Below are 19,201 nucleotides of genomic sequence, written 5' to 3' on the forward strand. Positions count from 1 at the left end.
TGGGAGTCGGCCATCCGCCAATGGTTTGCGGCCTTGGACACTACCCTTTTACCAGCTGTTGTTGCCACGATGGAATCGGGTGGTACCTGTGCCATGATGTACAGTAGGTCAGAGGGGGCTGCTTTTTAATTTTTTGTCCATCCATGGTGTAATGATGTGTGAACGGCCAGGCTCTTTAAAGATATCATCAGCATTGTGAAGTCCGCCAGGGACCATGGGGAGGTAGTGAGCTTCTCTGTAGGTGGCTGCTAGGGGGTCAAATAGGAAATCTTGTTCAATAGGATCCTTGTGCAGCTCCAAATAATGAAAAGCGGTTGCCTGTGCTAGTACTTGCTGGTAGGAAGTAGTGCCCTCTGGTGGTGAAGGGCGTGCGGGGAGAGGTCAGGATCTTTGGACGGAATGGGATGAGGGTCATAAATGCATCCCAAGGGTCAGTGTCATATGAAGGAAACCCTAAACCGTCAGTGTAAGATTGGGGGGAACCCTGTGGAGTGTAATCCCCCGGTATGTGTAAGGTGGGGGAATCTGGAAGGGAATGGGGAGGTGGTGAAGATGGAGGAGGAGATGGGGGAGGAAGAAGTGGAAGTGTGGAAAAAGGAGGGCTAGTAGCCTTGTCCTTCATTAATTTTTTGGAAGGGACAGGAATGTTCAGAGCCTCTTGAAATGAAAATGTCACTTACCCAGTGTACATCTGTTCGTGGCATCAGTCGCAGTAGATTTGCATGTTCTGCAATAGCTCGCCATCTGGTGTTGGGCCGGAGTGTTACAAGTTGTTTTTCTTCGAAGAAGTCTTTCGAGTCACGGGACCGAGTGACTCCTCCTTTTGTCTCCATTGCGCATGGGCGTCGACTCCATCTTCGATTGTTTTTCCCCGCAGAGGGTGAGGTAGGAGTTGAATTGTAGTAATAGTGCCCATGCAATGGAGTGACTAAGTATGCACCTATTTAAGGTTGAGATGATACATATATAAATAATTGAAGGTAACTTCCAAACTGCTACAGGCTTCCGGGGAGGCGGGTGGGCACATGCGAATCTACTGCGACTGATGCCACGAACAGATGTACACTGGGTAAGTGACATTTTCAGTTCGATGGCATCTGTCGCTGTAGATACGCATGTTCTGCATAGACTAGTAAGCAGTTATTTCCCCAAAAGCGGTGGATCAGCCTGTAGGAGTGGAAGTAGTCTGAAATAATGTCCTTAATACGGCTTGACCTACTGTGGCTTGTTGTGCGGATAACACGTCTACACAATAGTGCTTGGTGAATGTGTGAGGCGTAGACCATGTGGCTGCCTTACATATTTCTTGCATTGGGATGTTTCCTAGAAAGGCCATGGTAGCACCTTTCTTTCTGGTTGAGTGTGCCCTTGGTGTAATGGGCAGCTGTCGTTTAGCTTTAAGGTAGCAGATTTGGATGCATTTAACTATCCATCTGGCTATACCTTGTTTTGAAATTGGGTTTCCTGCATGAGGTTTTTGAAATGCAATAAAGAGTTGTTTAGTCTTTCTGATGTTTTTTGTTCTGTCAATGTAATACATCAATGCTCTTTTGACATCTAATGTATGTAGTGCCCTTTCAGCTACGGTATCTGGCTGTGGAAAGAACACTGGAAGTTCCACTGTTTGATTTAGATGGAACGGTGAAATAACCTTTGGCAAAAATTTAGGATTGGTCCTTAGGACGACTTTATTTTTGTGTAGTTGTATAAAAGGTTCCTGTATAGTAAACGCCTGAATCTCGCTTACTCTTCTCAGGGAAGTAATGGCGATGAGAAATGCCACCTTCCAGGTTAGGAACTGTATGTCGCAGGAGTGCATGGGTTCAAAAGGTGGACCCATAAGTCTAGTTAGGACAACATTTAGGTTCCATGAAGGAACAGGTAGTGTTCTTGGTGGTATAATTCTCCTAAGGCCCTCCATGAATGCTTTAATGACTGGTATTTTATATAGGGAAGTTGAATAGGTAGTCTGCAGGTATGCAGATATTGCTGCAAGGTGAATCTTAATGGAAGAGAAAGCTAGGTTAGATTTTTGTAAGTGAAGCAAGTAACCCACTACATGTTCTGGAGTTGTGTGTAATGGTTGTATTTGATTAATATGGCAGTAGCAAACAAACCTCTTCCATTTACTTGCATAGCAGTGCCTGGTGGATGGCCTTCTTGCTTGTTTTATGACTTCCATACATTCTTGGGTAAGTTGTAAGTGCCCGAATTCTAGGATTTCAGGAGCCAGATTGCTAGATTCAGCGATGCTGGATCTGGGTGTCTGATCTTTTGGTTGTGCTGTGTCAACAGATCTGGCCTGTTGGGCAATTTGATGCAGGGTACCACTGATAGGTCTAGTAGCGTTGTGTACCAGGGTTGCCTTGCCCAAGTTGGTGCTATCAATATGAGTTTGAGTTTGCTTTGACTGAGTTTGTTTACCAGGAGAGGAGGAAAAGCGTAAGCAAATATCCCTGACCAGTTCATCCATAGGGCATTGCCTTGGGATTGTTTGTGTGGGTATCTGGATGCGAAGTTTTGGCATTTTGCGTTCTCCCTTGTCGCAAACAAGTCTATCTGAGGTGTTCCCCAGAGTTTGAAATAAGTGTTCAGAATTTGGGGGTGAATTTCCCATTCGTGGACCTGTTGGTGATCTCGAGAGAGATTGTCTGCGAGTTGATTTTGTATCCCTGGTATAAACTGTGCAATTAGGCGAATTTGGTTGTGAATTGCCCAATGCCAAATTTTTTGTGCTAGCAGGCTTAACTGCGTGGAGTGCGTCCCCCCTGCTTGTTTAGATAATACATTGTTGTCATGTTGTCTGTTTTGACGAGAATGTATTTGTGAACTATCATTGGTTGGAAAGCCTTTAGTGCTTAAAAAACTGCTAGAAGTTCTAGGTGATTGATATGCAGTTTTGTTTGATGTACGTTCCATTGTCCTTGTATGCTGTGTTGATCGAGGTGTGCTCCCCACCCTGTCATGGAAGCATCTGTTGTTATTACGTATTGTGGCACTGGGTCTTGGAAAGGCCGCCCCTTGTTTAAATTTATGTTGTTCCACCACAGAAGCGAGAGGTAAGTTTGGCGGTCTATTAACACCAGATCTAAAAGGTGACCCTGTGCTTGAGACCACTGTGATGCTAGGCATTGTTATAAGGGCCTCATGTGCAGTCTTGCGTTTGGGACAATGGCTATGCATGATGACATCATGCCTAGGAGTTGTAATACCATCTTTGCCTGTATCTTTTGTGTTGGATACATGCGTTGTATGATGGTGTTGAAATTTTGAATTCTTTGTGGACTTGGAGTGGCTACTCCTTTTGATGTGTTTATTATGGCTCCCAGGTATTGTTGTACCTTGCGTGGCAGAATTTTGGATTTTGTGAAATTGACGGTGAACCCTAGTTTGAAGAGGGTTTGTATGATCTGATTTGTGTGATTTGAGCACTGTTTGAACGAATGGGCCTTGATTAGCCAGTCGTCCAAATATGGGAACACATGTATTTGCTGCCTTCTTATGTGTGCAGCGACTACCGCTAGACATTTGGTAAAGACTCTTGGTGCGGTTGTTAATCCGAAAGGCAGTACCTTGAATTGGTAATGTATTCCTTTGAATACAAACCTTAGGTATTTCCTGTGCGATGGGTGTATTGGTATATGGAAATAAGCATCCTTGAGGTCTAAAGTTGCCATGTAGTCGTGTAGTTTTAGCAATGGCAATACTTCTTGTAGTGTGACCATGTGGAAGTGGTCTGATTTGATGAAAGTGTTCACTACTCTGAGGTCTAGGATTGGTCTCAGTGTTTTGTCCTTCTTTGGTATCAGAAAGTACAGTGAGTAAACTCCTGTGTTTATTTGTGTGTTTGGCACTAATTCGATTGCATTCTTTTGCAATAGTGCCTGCACTTCTATCTCCAGGAGATTGGAATGGTGTGTTGTTAAATTTTGTGCTTTTGGTGGTATGTTTGGAGGGAATTGTAGAAATTCTATGCAATAACCATGTTGGATAATTGCTAGAACCCAAGTGTCTGTAGTGATTTCCTCCCATGCTTTGTAATAATGGCCTATTCTTCCCCCCACTGGTGTTGTGTGGAGGGGGTGAGTGACCTGTGAGTCACTGTTTAGTAGTAGGGGCTTTGGGGCTTTGAAATCTTCCTCTATTTCTAGGGAATTGCCCTCCTCTATATTGTCCCCGAAAACCTCCTCTATACTGTCCCTGGTAACTGGACGGTGTGGCTTGTGAGGTGCTGGCTTGTGTGCTTTGACCTCGAAACCCCCCTCGAAAGGGCGTTTTACGGAATGTGCTGTAATTCCCTCTGCTCTGCGGGGAGTAGAGTGCGCCCATGGCTTTGGCAGTGTCCGTATCTTTTTTGAGTTTCTCAATCGCTGTGTCCACTTCTGGACCGAACAGTTCTTTTTCATTAAAAGGCATATTGAGAACTGCTTGTTGAATCTCTGGTTTAAATCCAGACGTTCGGAGCCATGCATGCCTTCTGATAGTTACAGATGTATTAATTGTCCGTGCAGCTGTATCTGCAGCGTCCATGGAGGAGCGGATCTGGTTGTTGGAAATGGTCTGTCCCTCCTCAACCACTTGTTTTGCCCTATTTTGTAAGTCCTTGGGCAGATGTTCAATGAGATGTTGCATCTCGTCCCAGTGGGCTCTGTCATAGCGCGCAAGTAGTGCCTGGGAGTTCGCGATGCGCCACTGGTTTGCAGCTTGTGCTGCGACTCTTTTACCAGCTGCATCGAACTTGCGGCTTTCTTTATCTGGGGGTGGTGCATCTCTAGATGTGTGAGAGTTGGCCCTTTTCCTAGCTGCTCCTACAACGACAGAGTCTGGTGGCAGCTGTGTAGTGATGAAAGCCGGGTCTGTAGGAGGCGCCTTATACTTTTTTTCCACCCTTGGTGTGATTGCCCTACTTTTGACCGGCTCCTTAAAGATGTCTTTTGCGTGCCGGAGCATACCAGGGAGCATAGGCAGGCTTTGGTAGGAGCTGTGGGTGGAGGAGAGGGTGTTGAATAAGAAATCATCCTCGACCTGTTCTGAGTGGAGGCTTACGTTGTGAAATTGTGCTGCTCTAGCCACCACTTGAGAATACGCGGTGCTGTCTTCTGGTGGAGATGTCTTTGTAGGGTATGCCTCCGGACTGTTATCTGACACTGGGGCGTCGTATAGGTCCCATGCGTCCTGATCTTGGTCACCCTGGCTCATGGTGGTGTGAGCTGGGGAGTGTGATGGAGTTTGTGCTGGTGAGACGTTAATCACAGGCGGAGGAGAGGGTGGTGGGGTAACTCTTTTCACCACTTTTGGTTGTGGTGTCTGTTCCGTCTGGAACTCCAACCTTCTCTTTCTCCTAATGGGGGGAAGGGTGCTTATTTTTCCTGTCCCCTGCTGTATGAAGATACGCTTTTGCGTATGGTCCACATCAGTTGCTTGCAGCTCTTCCTCAAACCTATGCTTCTGCATTTGGGAGGTTAGCGAGTGCTCTTCTGTATAAGAGCCTGAAGCTGGGTCGCTTGCAGTTTGTTTCGGCATCGAAACCCTGTCTGCGTGTTTTTTCGGCTCCGAGGTGACTCTTTTCTTTCTCGCGTCGATCTGTTTCGGTGCCGCTGTCTCGGCGTCGAGCCGTGTCGGCACCGGCATCTCGGTGTCGAGGCTTGTCTCCAGCACTTTCTCGGTCCCGAGAAGGCTGCGTGCCGGTGTCTCGACCGGAGTCGGACGATCTCGGCACTGTTTGGGCCTTTTTCGGTGCCGACGGGCGGTCACCGAATTTATGGGTGGAGCCATGGCCTGGTGGCAGTGGCGTCCCCTGGGCCTTGTAAATGTTCTTCTGAGTGGATTTCGACGTCTTACTCACGGTTTGTGTATCGTCGAATCCTTCGGAGTCTGAGTCTTGGATCGAGAAGGTACCTTCTTCTTCCTGTTCCACGAACTCCCGTTGGGCTGTCGGTGCGGACGCCATCTGAAGTCTTCTGGCTCGACGGTCTCGGAGTGTTTTTCGGGACCGGAACGCACGACAGGCCTCGCAGGTGTCTTCGCTGTGCTCAGGTGACAGGCACAGGTTGCAGACCAAGTGTTGGTCTGTGTAAGGGTACTTATTGTGGCATTTGGGGCAGAAACGGAACGGGGTCCGTTCCATCGGCGTTCTTCAGCACGCGGTCGGGCCGACCAGGCCCCGACGGAGGATCGAAAAACTACCCCGAAGGGCACCGGAGCTCTTCGATCTTCGATGCGGTGTGGAATCAAAGTACGCCGATCCCGAACGCAACAATACCGACGAAAATCTTCTGAAATTAGCTAATTTTCCGTTCCGAAACTCGGAGCGACAGGAACACGTCCGAACCCGATGGCGGAAAAAAAACAATCGAAGATGGAGTCGACGCCCATGCGCAATGGAGACAAAAGGAGGAGTCACTCGGTCCCGTGACTCGAAAGACTTCTTCGAAGAAAAACAACTTGTAACACTCCGGCCCAACACCAGATGGCGAGCTATTGCAGAACATGCGTATCTACAGCGACAGATGCCATCGAACTGAAAGTTTTCGTTTAGGGAGAACAGGGGATGAAGGAGTGGCAATAATATGACCTGTGCCCTCCTGCATCTGGAGCCTGTGCTGACGAGCATCTATTTTCCCCAGTATAGGCTTGACTGGAGGTGGGCTGCTGGAAAACTGGCCCAAGTCTCTGGTTTCCAATAGTTTTGGCTGCAAAGCTTTAGATGCCGAGGTCTTTGGTTCTGGGAGCTTGGTCAGCACCAAATAAAAAGGCTTGTATCAGTTGGATCAATGCGAGGTCCAGATCGATACTGAAACGATCTCCCGGTCCAAAGCTGTTGAGGTCAACACAGACGAGGTGGCTTTGGCCTTCAGGGACACTTACAGCACCGAGGCGGCAGAAGAGGCAGCCAAAGTAGATTTATGGAGTTGACCATAGCTGGATGGCAGTGGCGGACCAGTGACCTCAAGGACAGGCTGGAATGTCTTGTTGGAGACCTTATATGGGACAACGGGGCCACAGTACTTACGCGGGCAGAGCTTACCTTGAGGCTTTCAAACTCAAATTCGACGTCCGACTCAGAACTGTCCTGGATGGAAAGAGGCAACTCCTCCAGGTGCTCAGGTTCACCTTGAGCATGCTCCTCACCGAAGATGCTTGGGGTGCTGCTCAGCGTCTTTTGAGCCCGGGCAGCCTACGAGCACATTGGTCCTCAAGTGTCTTTTTCAAACGGAACAGCTAACAAGAGCCGCAGTCAGCCTCACAATGGTCCAGTGAGAGGTAAAGATTGCGCACAAGGTGTTGCCCGGTGTGCAGTAACATCATGTGAAACCAAGGACAAACACGGAATAGAGTCCTTTCCGTTAGGTAACCATTCCAGTTGCTGGCAAAGCCACATGGGAGGTAGGCCGGAGCGTGAGCTGGCACCCCGAAAGGGGGTCGCATGAAGCTTGAACCGACGGACGATGAAGGTGTTAAGATGGAAGAAGCGCAAACAATACAATCCCTCTGATAAAGGAATGAAAAAGATTGGAAGGTCCAAACTAAGGAGAGTCAATAGACAGAGTGGAGCCACACATGTTTGAACCCGACGGTGGAGAAAAAAACAATCTAACTAAGGATGCCCATGCACAATATCACAGGCAGGAGGAGTCACTCGGATCTCAAGACTCGGAACACTTCTTCCAAGAAAAACAACTTGCACCACTGTGGACCCAACACTAGATGGGAGGAGAATGCAGAGCATGTGTATCTACAGCCACACATGCCATCAAACATTAAATTCATCTAGCTCCTTGCTGAGACACTAGGTGGGGATGATGGTGAGAAGTTGGCCAGCAGAAAAAAGTGCCTCAAGACGGTGGACATGGCAGAGCTAGTGGCAGTGATAACTGTCCTTGATTCCTCCTGCAGCCCTGCAGCCCTGCCCATCAGATAAATCCTTGAATGGACCTGGGACGGCACAGAAATCTCTTCCAGGTCCACTGGATATATGTGTGACATCATTATTCAATTAGAAAAAGTGAATTACAGCAATGAGACACCTCATTCGAGATCTGCAGATGCCTATCAAGGATCTGGCAATGGCAAACTCCTTTCTCAATCCCCAGGAAGCGAAATAGGTTGTCCTGCTTCAGGGAGACAATGGAGGGAAAAAGAGGGTCAGTTTTTACAACAACAAAAAAAGTGCACCCCAGACACATCCTTTCATGACATAAATCCTCGTCATGGGTGCAGCCAAGTTATTATAAGTAAAATATGAAGTTTAAGCTTTTACTGAGATTTTAGGGTTAAATTGGGGAGAAACAGACATTTGTAAAAGTTACAAACCATCATACCTTAACAGCTGGGCCCGGAGCTACATCATCAATTACATGAGCACAGATGTTGATAACTTTCATCAAATGGAAAAATAATTGTTCTACCATGGCAACAAGAGTTCGATCACCCAGAGCTGGCCATGATTCCTCCTGCTTATTGGTTGCTCCATTTGTTTCGTCTTCAGCATTCCATGGATTTTTTAAACACTTTGGGGCAGTAGCTGTAAGAATGTAAAGTTTGTTACTTTTGAACTAAGGCAAATGACCTTCTTTGTCATATGACTACTTTGAGAGCTACACAAAGTAACTTTCTATTAGCACAAAAGTAAATTTACCTTTTGAAGCCTGTCAGCTATTTACAAAGGGATTCCTAGCAGGCACAAACCCACAAACGAGTGTGAAGATCTCCATATTAATAAATCCCGATCACAAGTTTGGAAGTGAGTGCTCTAAAGTCTTATTTGCCTTGGACATTTGTAGGCATTCACAAATGCCTCTCTGGCCCCTTTCCACCCTGGAAAGGGTCATAATGTTGCTCCAACACAGGCACTTGTGTAGCTCCCTTTCCAGGATGGGAAGGAATAGGATCATCCTCAGATTTGCTGGTGTCATAGGGTGAAGGGCTATTACAACTGGGGAAAATATTTTTCCTGCAGAGAAAAAAATCATGACCATTCTAGGAGTACGCTTGGAAACCTGTGCTTGGTGCAGATTTCAAGGAATACTCCTAGAAATGTCTGAGTTCCAAAACGTCAGCAATGATATGCCTGCAGAGGCAGGAATCTCTGCACGTAATTGTCTGACTTTGTTTTTGAATAGATACATACTATCTTATATTTTAGGACAGTCATTACTGAGAATTTTAGAATTTGCAACATTAAAAAAAGTTGAGACTCCATTCCTCCCATGGTGCAGTGTTCAGGTGCAATGCTTTGGAATTCTGATTTCGATAACTGTGGTTCAATGTCACTCACCGACCATTACAATAACATTTACAAGCAGGCACAAAAGACTGAGGCTCAGACATATCACTGGTTAGGTCTGATCGCAGACAGCATTTGTGCAGTGACCGCAATGCAAACTGCTAAAATCTTTGCACTGCAGAGCTGGATGCATCAATCTTGTACAATAAAATAGGCCATTCATAATAAATTTCAGAAATCTGGCTCATTTATATTTACATGCCAGAATGCATTCTGTGAATTCCTGAAAACAGTGGTGAATGGGGAGATCAAGGTCTTTAATGGACAGCAGGCATCCATCTCTGCATTCCAATCTGGTTGGTATTCCAACCCTGTTCCTTAAAAGGAACAAAGGTTGCAAAACAAAACAAGCATTGGCAAAGCAGATAGGTCTGACCTATAAATGAAAGTTCTGTGAAAATTCCATCCATGCAGTTACTCAACCATCTGTCCATAAATGTAATTGTTAATCTTTAAACTTTAGACCCAGCCACTTGCTAACTCAGTGGTTTATTTATTTTGTAATGATGAGACTCATCAGTATTGTGTCTAAGGTGATACTCCTCATCTCTTTTGATTTGCTCAGTACTCATGACAAAACCACCCTAATGATAAGAAGAATACTCTTGAGATTTCCATTGGATGTAAGTTCTTGAAACAAATCACCATTGACCCCATCATCTTTTCCAACATCAGTGCATCATTGAGCTCATGAACTATGCCTACTGATTTTAAAACTGCAATTGTGAAACCTTTGCTAGAAAAAATGTTCACAGATGATCTCGAAAGCTTTAGGCCCATCTCAATGCTGCCGTACATTAATTGCCCCAATTTCTGAATTTCATTGAAAACAACCATTTATTATCTCCTTTGCAATTTAGCTTCCACCCAGATCTTAGCACAGACCTAAACATTAATTTGATCTTCCAGGAGATACGGTTTTATTGTGGACAGTGGTGGTGCAGAGGCCCAGATTTGCTGGATTTACCAGCAGGTTTTAATACCAACTTTCTAGTCTGTCAATACTTGATATCATAGACACTGCCTTGCCTGTGTCAAATGTTTTGTCTCTAACCAAAAAATGCCCGTGCAGACTGGGCCTCTTTCATCTGGTCGTCTTGTTGAGGAAACTAGGAGTAACAATCGCCATCTATGCAGTTAACACATGTAGGAAAGTACCCTCTTTCTTGGCATGGTTACCCCCATTTTCTTCCTGTTGTCAGTGTGTTTGACTGTGTTCACTGGGATCCTGCTAACCAGGATCCCAGTGATTATGCTCTCCCTTTCTAACTTGGTAACTTGGTAACTTGTACCATTTTCACCCCACATTTCACCTACTGGTGCCCCCATGTATTCCCTAGTATATGGTACTCAAGTACCCAGGGTATTGGGGGGGCCAGGGGATCCCTATGGGCTGCAGCATGTACTATGCCACTCATGGGGAGCCCATGCAAAGTGTTCTGCAGGCCTGCCATTGCAGCCTGTGTGGAAGGGTGCATGCACTCTTTTTCACCATAGGTCACTGCACCAGGTCACTATAAGTCACCCCTATGGCAGGTCCTCCTAGCCAGGAGGGCAGGGTGCAAGTACCTGTGTGTGAGGACACCCCTGCACTAGAAGACATGCCCCCACGAACTCCAGTGCCATATTCATGGATATCGTGAGTGCAGGGACACCATTTTATCTGTGTACTGGACATAGGACACTCCCTATGTCCAGCTACATAATGGTAACTCCAAACCTAGGCATGTTTGGTATCAAACATGTCAGAATCATACCCCAATACTGTTGGCAGTACTGGAAGTATGATTCCATGCACTTTGGAGGCTCCTTGGAGGACCCCCCAGTATTGCTCCTACCAGACTTCAAGGGTTTTCCGGGCAGCTCAAGCTGCTACCACCCCTCAGACAGGTTTCTGCCCTCCTGCTGCTTGAACAGCTCAAGCCCAGGAAGGCAGAACAAAGGATTTCCTTTGGGAGAGAGGGGGTAACAAACCTTCCCTTTGGAAATAGGTGTTACATGGCTTGGGAGGGGTAACCTCCCCCAAGCCACTGGTATGCTCTGAAGGGCACATGTGGTGCCCTCTGTGCATAAACCAGTCTACACCGGTTCAGGGACAGCCAGTCCCTGCTCTGGTGCAAAACTGGACAATGGAAAGAGGAATGACCACTCCCCTGTTCATCACCACGCCAGGGGTGGTGCCCAGAGCTCCTCCAGAGGGTCCCTGGGTTCTGCCATCTTGAATCCAAGGTTGGCAGGGACCTCTGGGCGCATCTGAGTGGCCGGGCAGGTGACGTCAGAGCCCCTTCCTGATAGGTGGTCACCTGGCTAGGTGACCAATCCCCCTTTCAGGGCTATTTAGGGTTTCTCTCTTGGGTGGGTCCTCAGATTCGGCTTGCAAGATTCCAGCAGGACTCCTATGCAACTTTACTTCGACTTCTAGCCACTGGAACCGCAACTGGACCCTCTAGGAACAGAATCTGCATCCACGAGGAACACCCTACTTGCAAATTTGTGACCATGGCTCCTTCCAGCTTCTGCAACATTTCCCCAGCTGTGCATCATTGAGGGACGCAAGTCTTCAGTCTGCATGAGAAGGAAGAAGGAATCTCCCTTGGAGTGAAGTAGCCACTCCCCTGCATCCGCAGGAACCTACTGCAACGATGACTGGCTGCTTGGATCTCGTATACTGAGCTGCATGGATTGTACATCACGGGTGGTGGTCCAGAGTAGTCCTCTTGGTCCTCTCTGCCAGCTGTCCAACTTTGGTGGAGGTAAGCCCTTGCCTTCCCACGCAGGACAGTACCTCCGTGCACCACGTCTCTTGCAGCTGCCAAGGCTTGTTTGCATCTCCCATCTCCAGTTGGCCTGCATGGGCTCTTCCGCAACTCTTGTGTCCCCATCCTGTGGGTGCTGCTTCTGCTCCCGTAGACTCTCTCTGTCGCTGAGGGTCCCCTATGACTCCCCCTCCTGGGTAGAGTGCTCCTGGGCCTTGCTGGTCCCCGGCAGCTCCACTTTCCACCAGCCGCGACATTTGCCTTTGCCAAGGCTTGTTGGTGGAATCCTTGCACCAGAACACGACTGCAATTCTTCTTCCAGCGTTGGACGTCATCTGCATCCCTCAGGAACTCTTCACCGATTCGAGGGCTGCAGTGCTGACCTCATGTACATCACCGGCGACCAACTCCGGCAATCTGGTGGGTAGAGGCTCCTGCCCCCACAGACCCGCCTGTGAATTCTGGACTTGGTCCACTTCTTCCACAGGTCGTCTTCTTCAGGAATCCACCGCTGGTTTCTTGCAGCCTTGTCTGGGTGTTGCATTTTCTTCATTTTCTTCCTTTTGGGTGGTTTGGGGAAAATCTAGTAATTTACACCTTTCCTCTGGTCGCTAGAGGGCACTGTGGTACTTACCTTTGGGGTTTACTAGTACCCCCAGTTCCCCTCTACAAATTCCACTTACCTAGGTGGGTGTCCTGTGTTCGCATTCCATATTTTTAGTATGGGGTTCCCCCTAGGGTCACTATTGTCTAATTGCATTTGCACTGTTTTCTATCACTTTCACTTTCTATGCCTATTGCTGATAACTAGTGTATATATTTAGTGTGTTACTTACCTCCTATTGGAGGATTGCCTCTCTAGTACTTTTTGGTATTGTGTCACTAAAATAAAATACCTGTATTTTTGTTAAACTTAGTGTTTTCTTTCATGTGTGTGAGTGCTGTGTGACTACAGTTGTATTGCATGAGCTTTGCATGTCTCCTGGATAAGCCTTGGCTGCTTATCCACAGATACCTCTAGAGAGCCTGGCTTCTAGACACTGTCTACACTACACTAATAGAGGATACCTGGACCTGGTATAAGGTGTAAGTACCTTAGGTACCCACCACACACCAGGCCACCTTCCTACAACACCCACACAATATTTGAGATCAGACAAGGCAGTATACAAGGCACCATCCTGCTTTCTCACACTTTAGTGCTCGAAGGATTTACAAGTGTGAGCAATCTGTAAATCCTGAGCAGTCGTCAGTGGCTGAGATTAACTGACCTTGTTATTTTGACAGTAGATGCTCTAAGTGAGCTGGGTATGCCCAGGCATGGGTCCTGTGCTCATTGTCCTAGAGGACTCACGCTATATCACACCTTCAGTAATGCCCTATCTGGCAGTCACTACATCTAGCTGCAGATTCTTTACCTTTGAATTCTCCCTAGGCGTCAGACTGGATCTGGAAGACTTTTGTGAGCAGTAACCCTTTGCGCTGTTAGGTGGCCTCAATCGTTCCGCGTCCATCGCTGGCATTGTCCGCACCGATATGACATCATCAGTCCTAATCTGGCGCCACCCAGGTGCGCTGACATCTGTTTCTTTTCACATTTTTACATGCATGCCAAAAGCGCAGAGCCATGAAGAACACAGACTACTGGTATGTCAAAACTAAGGCCCTGCCCCTAGAAATCATTTCACAGAGTGGGGAGGTGGGGTGGGGTCAGTAAGGAATCTGCAGCTAGATAAAGTCTCCACCAGTTGAGTTACCAAAGGTAATTAATTTGTTCTTCTGATAGAGACTTCTGGCTGCAGATTCCTTACCTTTGAATATATACCAAAGCAAGTCCATGGAGTTGGGTCTGCGAACCAAGTTCAGACTAGAAAGTCCTGCAGGAACGAACAGTCAAAGTGCTTGTCCCTACGGACCTGACTGACTAGGCAGTAGTGTTTGGTAAACATGTGCAGAGATGCCCATGTTGCCGCCTAACAAATTTCAAGCTTAAGCTCGGGTAGAATCAGTGCACAAACCCTCAGAGGGTTGCTTTTTGGCACGTGCCCTGTTGACGACCCAATTGGCGCTTCTGCACTGCACAACCTTTCTTTGCACCAATATAACCTACAAAGATTTGGACATCCACCTCAAACTCTTTAGTACAATTAAGGTAGAACGCCAACAGTCTTTTTGGGTCCAGGCGGTTGAGCCTCTACTCTTCCTTAGAAGGATGTGGGGTGTGTAAAAAGTAGGCAAGGTGATGGATTGGCCTACATGAAAGGGTGTGACCACTTTTGGCAGAAAATAAGCCCTAGTGCACACCACCACTTTCTCAGGATAGATTGAAAGGCAAGGCAGCTTCGATGTCAATGCCACCAGCTCACTCAACATTCGGGCAGATGTGATCTCCACAAAGAAGGCAGTTTTCAACGTGAGAAGCCTGAGTTGACAATTGTGGAGAGACTGGAAAGGAGCGCACATCTGTAAGGTCGAAACCAAATTCAGATCCCATTGGGGCACAATGCATTGGAATGGAGAAAAAGGATGTGCAGGACCTTTGAGGAACCTATGTTCAATAGGAGGCTTAAACAAAGAAGGTTGATCAGGCAACCTTAAAAAGCAGAAATAACAAATATCCAGTAAGAGTGGCCAGAGCAGAGCTCTGCTAGGCAAAAGAAAGGATAAACAACAGGACCTCAGAGAAAGAGAGAGAGAGACAGGGAGAGGCAGAAAGGATTCAACAGATTTATCTGTGCACCATGCCACAAATTTCTTCCAATGACAGGCATATACAGTTTTGGTGGAGGGATGCCAAGAGGACATTACAGACTTTGGGGAGAAGGTCAAAGGCTGTCAGCTGCCGCCCTCATTCTCCATGTAAGAAGGTGGAGAGTGGACTGGTTCAAGTGCAGAACCCACCCCTGCTGCTGCGACAGAAGATCCTCCCGAAGGGGCAGTCTGATCGGAGGATGGATGAACATGCTCAGCTGTTTGGGATACCAGACTTTCCGTGCGCAGTCAGGAGCCACAAGGGCTACTTGGTCCCAGTCGTTCCTGATTTTCTAGGTAGGAGGGGCATGGGCTCTGGGTAGGACTGGTATGCGTGGAAAAGCATACAGGAGGGCCTGAATTTCATTTGAGATGAAAAGCATCTCCAAGTTATTGCCGCCTGTAGGGAGCTGGGCTCTGGTTGCAGTATCTGCCTGGTTTTTAGAGGCAACTACGACTGAAGTGCACTGGGTTCCTGCTAACCAGATCCCCAGTCCCAGTGTTCCTTCCCTAAAACAAGACACCTGGTCACTTGATCCCCAAGTGACCAGGCCCTTCAGCCCCTATAAGTCACTAGTAAATGGTACCCCTGGTACCTAGGGCATGGGTACTGAAGAGGGCCACACAGAGCTGCAGCACAACTTGTGCCACTCAGAGGTACTCAGCACCAGCCTCATGCAGGATGCCAATGTAGGCTGCTTGACAAGGTGCTCCCAAAACTGTAGTCCCCTAAAACACTGCTTGTAATAAAGTCATTACTACAGCAGGACTTTAGCCCTAAGGCAGGGTGCATTATATTACAAGGGAAGGCATATATGCATGAGCAAATATGCCCCTACTATGTCTTTGTCGATTATTAGAGTAAGTGCATAGGGAAGCCAATTTAAAAACATGTGCTGGACCCTGGTCATTGCGAATTAACCAGCTACATGAGAGCTTCTCTGATTTATTTATTAATAAATGCACCGAGGGCACCTTAGAGGTGCCTCCTGAAAAACATACCAACTGCTGGTGAGCTCACTGACTAGTTCTGGCCAGCTGCCACCAACAGACACAATATGCCCTCCCAGTCTGAGAGCCTCCGCTCTCGAGAGGTCAGAAAACAAAGGCCTGTCGGGGCTGGAGTGTTACCCACTCCTCCCCATAGGATGACCTGCATTCCAAGGAAGAAGCTTCAAAGTAGCCCACCACCTTTGATATGCAGAACTGGCCTTCCTCAGAGGAAGATGCCAACACCCCCGCCTAAATGCCCATCTGGCATCTGGACAAGCAGGACCATCTTGTGTGGTGGAATTTAGAGAGACTGGACAGGGTGATGTCCACTCCGCACAGGAAGTGGTCATCAAGGGGGTGTGGTGACCCCAAGGGAAATATCCCATTGGCTGTTACCCTTCACTTCCCTTAACGCCCCCTAAATTGAGTATTTAGGGGACCTCCTCAGATCGTCGCTGGACACAAAAGAAGAAGAGAACAAGGCGCCTGCTGAACCCGAGAACAGAGGAGAACAACTGACTTGGCGCCAACCCTGCTGGCTTGCCTGCTGCACCTGACCCTCGAGGAGAAACTGATCTGTCCTGCCGTTGCAGCCTACAAGAAACTGGGAGAGCTGCCAGTGATCCACAAATCACCAGAAGGAATCCCTTGGAGTAGTGTAGCTGTTCCCCTGCACCTGCAAGCACCCAAGAAAGAGCAGAGAGGACCAGGACTGCCTAAAACCAGATGCCGGGCATCACCACTGATACTGAGCCGCCTAGCCTGTGTTGAAGCGTGCCAACGGTGTCAGCATGGTCCCCAGGCCCTCCAGAAAAGAATCCCACCCTGTGCTTGTCCATGGTGTACTTCAGCACCTATCTGCAGACTGTTTCTGCAGACCCCCCAACAACGTGAGTCACCTTTGCACCCATCTGCCCCAGACCCAAAAGAGAACCAAGGATGCCCCCACGTCTTCCCACCTTGTGAGACTTGAGCCCACTTGTTGGCTTGCTCAGACTGGACCCCCCAGTCGACGCCTGTAGAATGTTTCTGCTGCCCCCCTGTAACCACAAGGACCTCCAGTGCTGGACATGACGCCAGAAGAAGACCCTACACCCGCACCCTACAGCCTGAAAAGGAATGGATTGATTGCGTCCCTACGTGCCCGAGAACCTCAAGGTCCAAGCCCGCCTGTGGGCTCCTCTGGCTTGTCCCTCCTGTCCATCCCTGCAGCAACTCTGTAACTGGACCGATCCCCATAGGCTTGATTTGGATACTCAACGCCATACACACCTCTGCACCCAGACACACCAGAGCTCCCCAAGGTACCTGTTGGTGTGGCCTAAGACCCTGCCCCATATTCACCTCAAGTCCAGAATAACAGTCCTGTATGTCGCGGCTGAGTGCCCGTATGCTGTGTCTGTTTTTCCCTTTTAGTATAACATTGGGCACCTGAGGCTGAGAGGTATCTCTGCATCTGAGTGCCTCAGTGCCTCACAAAGCAAACTGTTGGTGCGGCTCTGGACCTTTCCCCATACTTACCTTTACTCCAGAAGAACAGTCCTGTAGGTCGTCGCTAAGTGCTTGCATGCAGTACATGTTCCCCCACTCCCCCCATAGGATAACACAGGGCACCTGTGGCTAAAATGCACCTCTGCACCCCGACGCCCCAGTGCCTTCCAAAGTGACCTGCTGGTGCTGCTTTGGACCTTGCCCTTTACTTATCTTAACTTCAGAAGCCTGGTATTGTAAGTCATTCATAAGTACCAGTATGCAGTATATGTTTCCCCCCCCCCCCCCCGCCCCCCCTGTGGATAACATTACCCTCCAAAAATTACACAGTCAAGTTTTGAAAACTATAAAAATCCGTAACTCAAAAAGTACACATCTGATTCTGGTGACCTTGGTAGTGAAGTTTACATAAAAGTATGTGTAGTTTTTATAAATTGGTGTCAGATTTCTTTGTTGCGTGTGTCTCACTTACTGCATGAGTGTGTGCCTTACGTGCCTAGCACTACCCTCTAAAACGCCTAACTGCTCGACCACACGATCCAAAGAGTACACTAGGGATGCCTCTGTGATACCTCTGGGGATTGCTTGGACACTTTGCACAGCATACCTCATTCTGGTCCACTATACAGAGAGCCAGTTTCCTACATTGGTGGTACAGCGGTGGGAAGAAGACTTTGCATGTACTGTACTACTCAGTCAGTATTGTGATTCCACTGAAGAATCCACAACTGACTTTAAATACCAAAAATATTTTTTGATTTGCACATTTTTAAAATGTTTTCCAAATTTCTAATCTGGTGTGTTATGGCCGAGGTTAAAGTCCCCAGTCCTGTGTATTTAAAAGTTTAAAAAATACTAGATAGTTAGGTCTTAAAAACTGCTTAGAATTTTTTGCAGATTCTAAAAAGGTCTCAACTCATCTAAAAATAATTCAAACTTCAACCTCAACAACAGCAGACACTCTGTTATTTCATCATCTCAGCACAAAGACAGCCAACGTGATTCATTCATTCCATATGTACTTCCACAGGGTTTTTCATACAGATATGTCTCCCATTTTTTTCAGTGTTAACACATAGTATTGTGCATGATGTAAACAATATAAATCGGGAATCTCTCCCTAATGCGGATCCCAAAGTCTGCGTCCCTCGTCAATACATCTGATAACCTATTTCACGTTTGACCCAAGGGTGGGTACAAAGGTAAAAATGGGAATCTCAGAAAGACTTGATGTCTTAACTGCAAAAACAATGGACACCAAACTGGCGATCTTACCTGTCCTAACAAAAAGAATGCCTCTAGTGCACCCGCAGTAAATGCAGTGGTAAGTCGCCAGATGGGATTCCAAGTAGACCCTGACCATGTCAGTACGCCTACTGAGGCAACGTTAGTCTCTGAGGGTGGGGTGGATGTAGCTGCCCTGGCTGTATGGCCCAGGATTTGGAGATACAAACAGCAGCCTTATATACATGGGATTCAAGTCGAAACACTGACACGCGTGCCAGTGTCATCATGGTGACTGAGCAACTGCTGTCCACACAACAGTTTCAGACTGGTGAGACATACACAGTCCTCACCGCTGATAATCAGGCTAAGGTGCATCCCATGGCAATGGTATCCTTAGAATGGGAAGGTGTTACTGGCCAGAAGAAGGTGGTGGTATCTCCTGCAATCCCTGCACAATGTCTGCTAGGAAATGATCAGGAGTTCTCAGCCTGGGCTGAGGTAGAAAGAAAGACCCATGCAGCTATACTGGGTATCCCTGAATGGGTCTATGTAAAAAGAAGAGCACAAAGCAAGGCCCAGTGTGGAAAAAAAAAAAAAGAGTTGGATCCTGGAATAATGGCCCGACCTACCAAGGGGAAAGCCAAAAAGTCTGGGAAAGCAGCTTTCAGACACCAGAACAGTTCCCCTCCTCAGGGAG

General features: G+C 47.5%; 1 protein-coding gene across 2 annotated transcripts in view; it reads right to left on the reverse strand.

The window, feature by feature from the left end:
* HTT (huntingtin) overlaps positions 1–19,201 on the reverse strand; it is a 1,416,422-nt gene that overhangs the window by 900,646 nt on the left and 496,575 nt on the right. For both annotated transcript variants that reach the window (XM_069203496.1, XM_069203501.1), the window contains one exon: positions 8,322–8,524. In XM_069203496.1, coding sequence (XP_069059597.1) covers positions 8,322–8,524 — 203 coding nt within the window. The remainder of the gene's footprint in view (positions 1–8,321; positions 8,525–19,201) is intronic.

The sequence above is a fragment of the Pleurodeles waltl genome, chromosome 1_2 (genome assembly GCF_031143425.1).
Source record: "Pleurodeles waltl isolate 20211129_DDA chromosome 1_2, aPleWal1.hap1.20221129, whole genome shotgun sequence".
In the NCBI taxonomy this organism is placed as follows: domain Eukaryota; kingdom Metazoa; phylum Chordata; class Amphibia; order Caudata; family Salamandridae; genus Pleurodeles; species Pleurodeles waltl.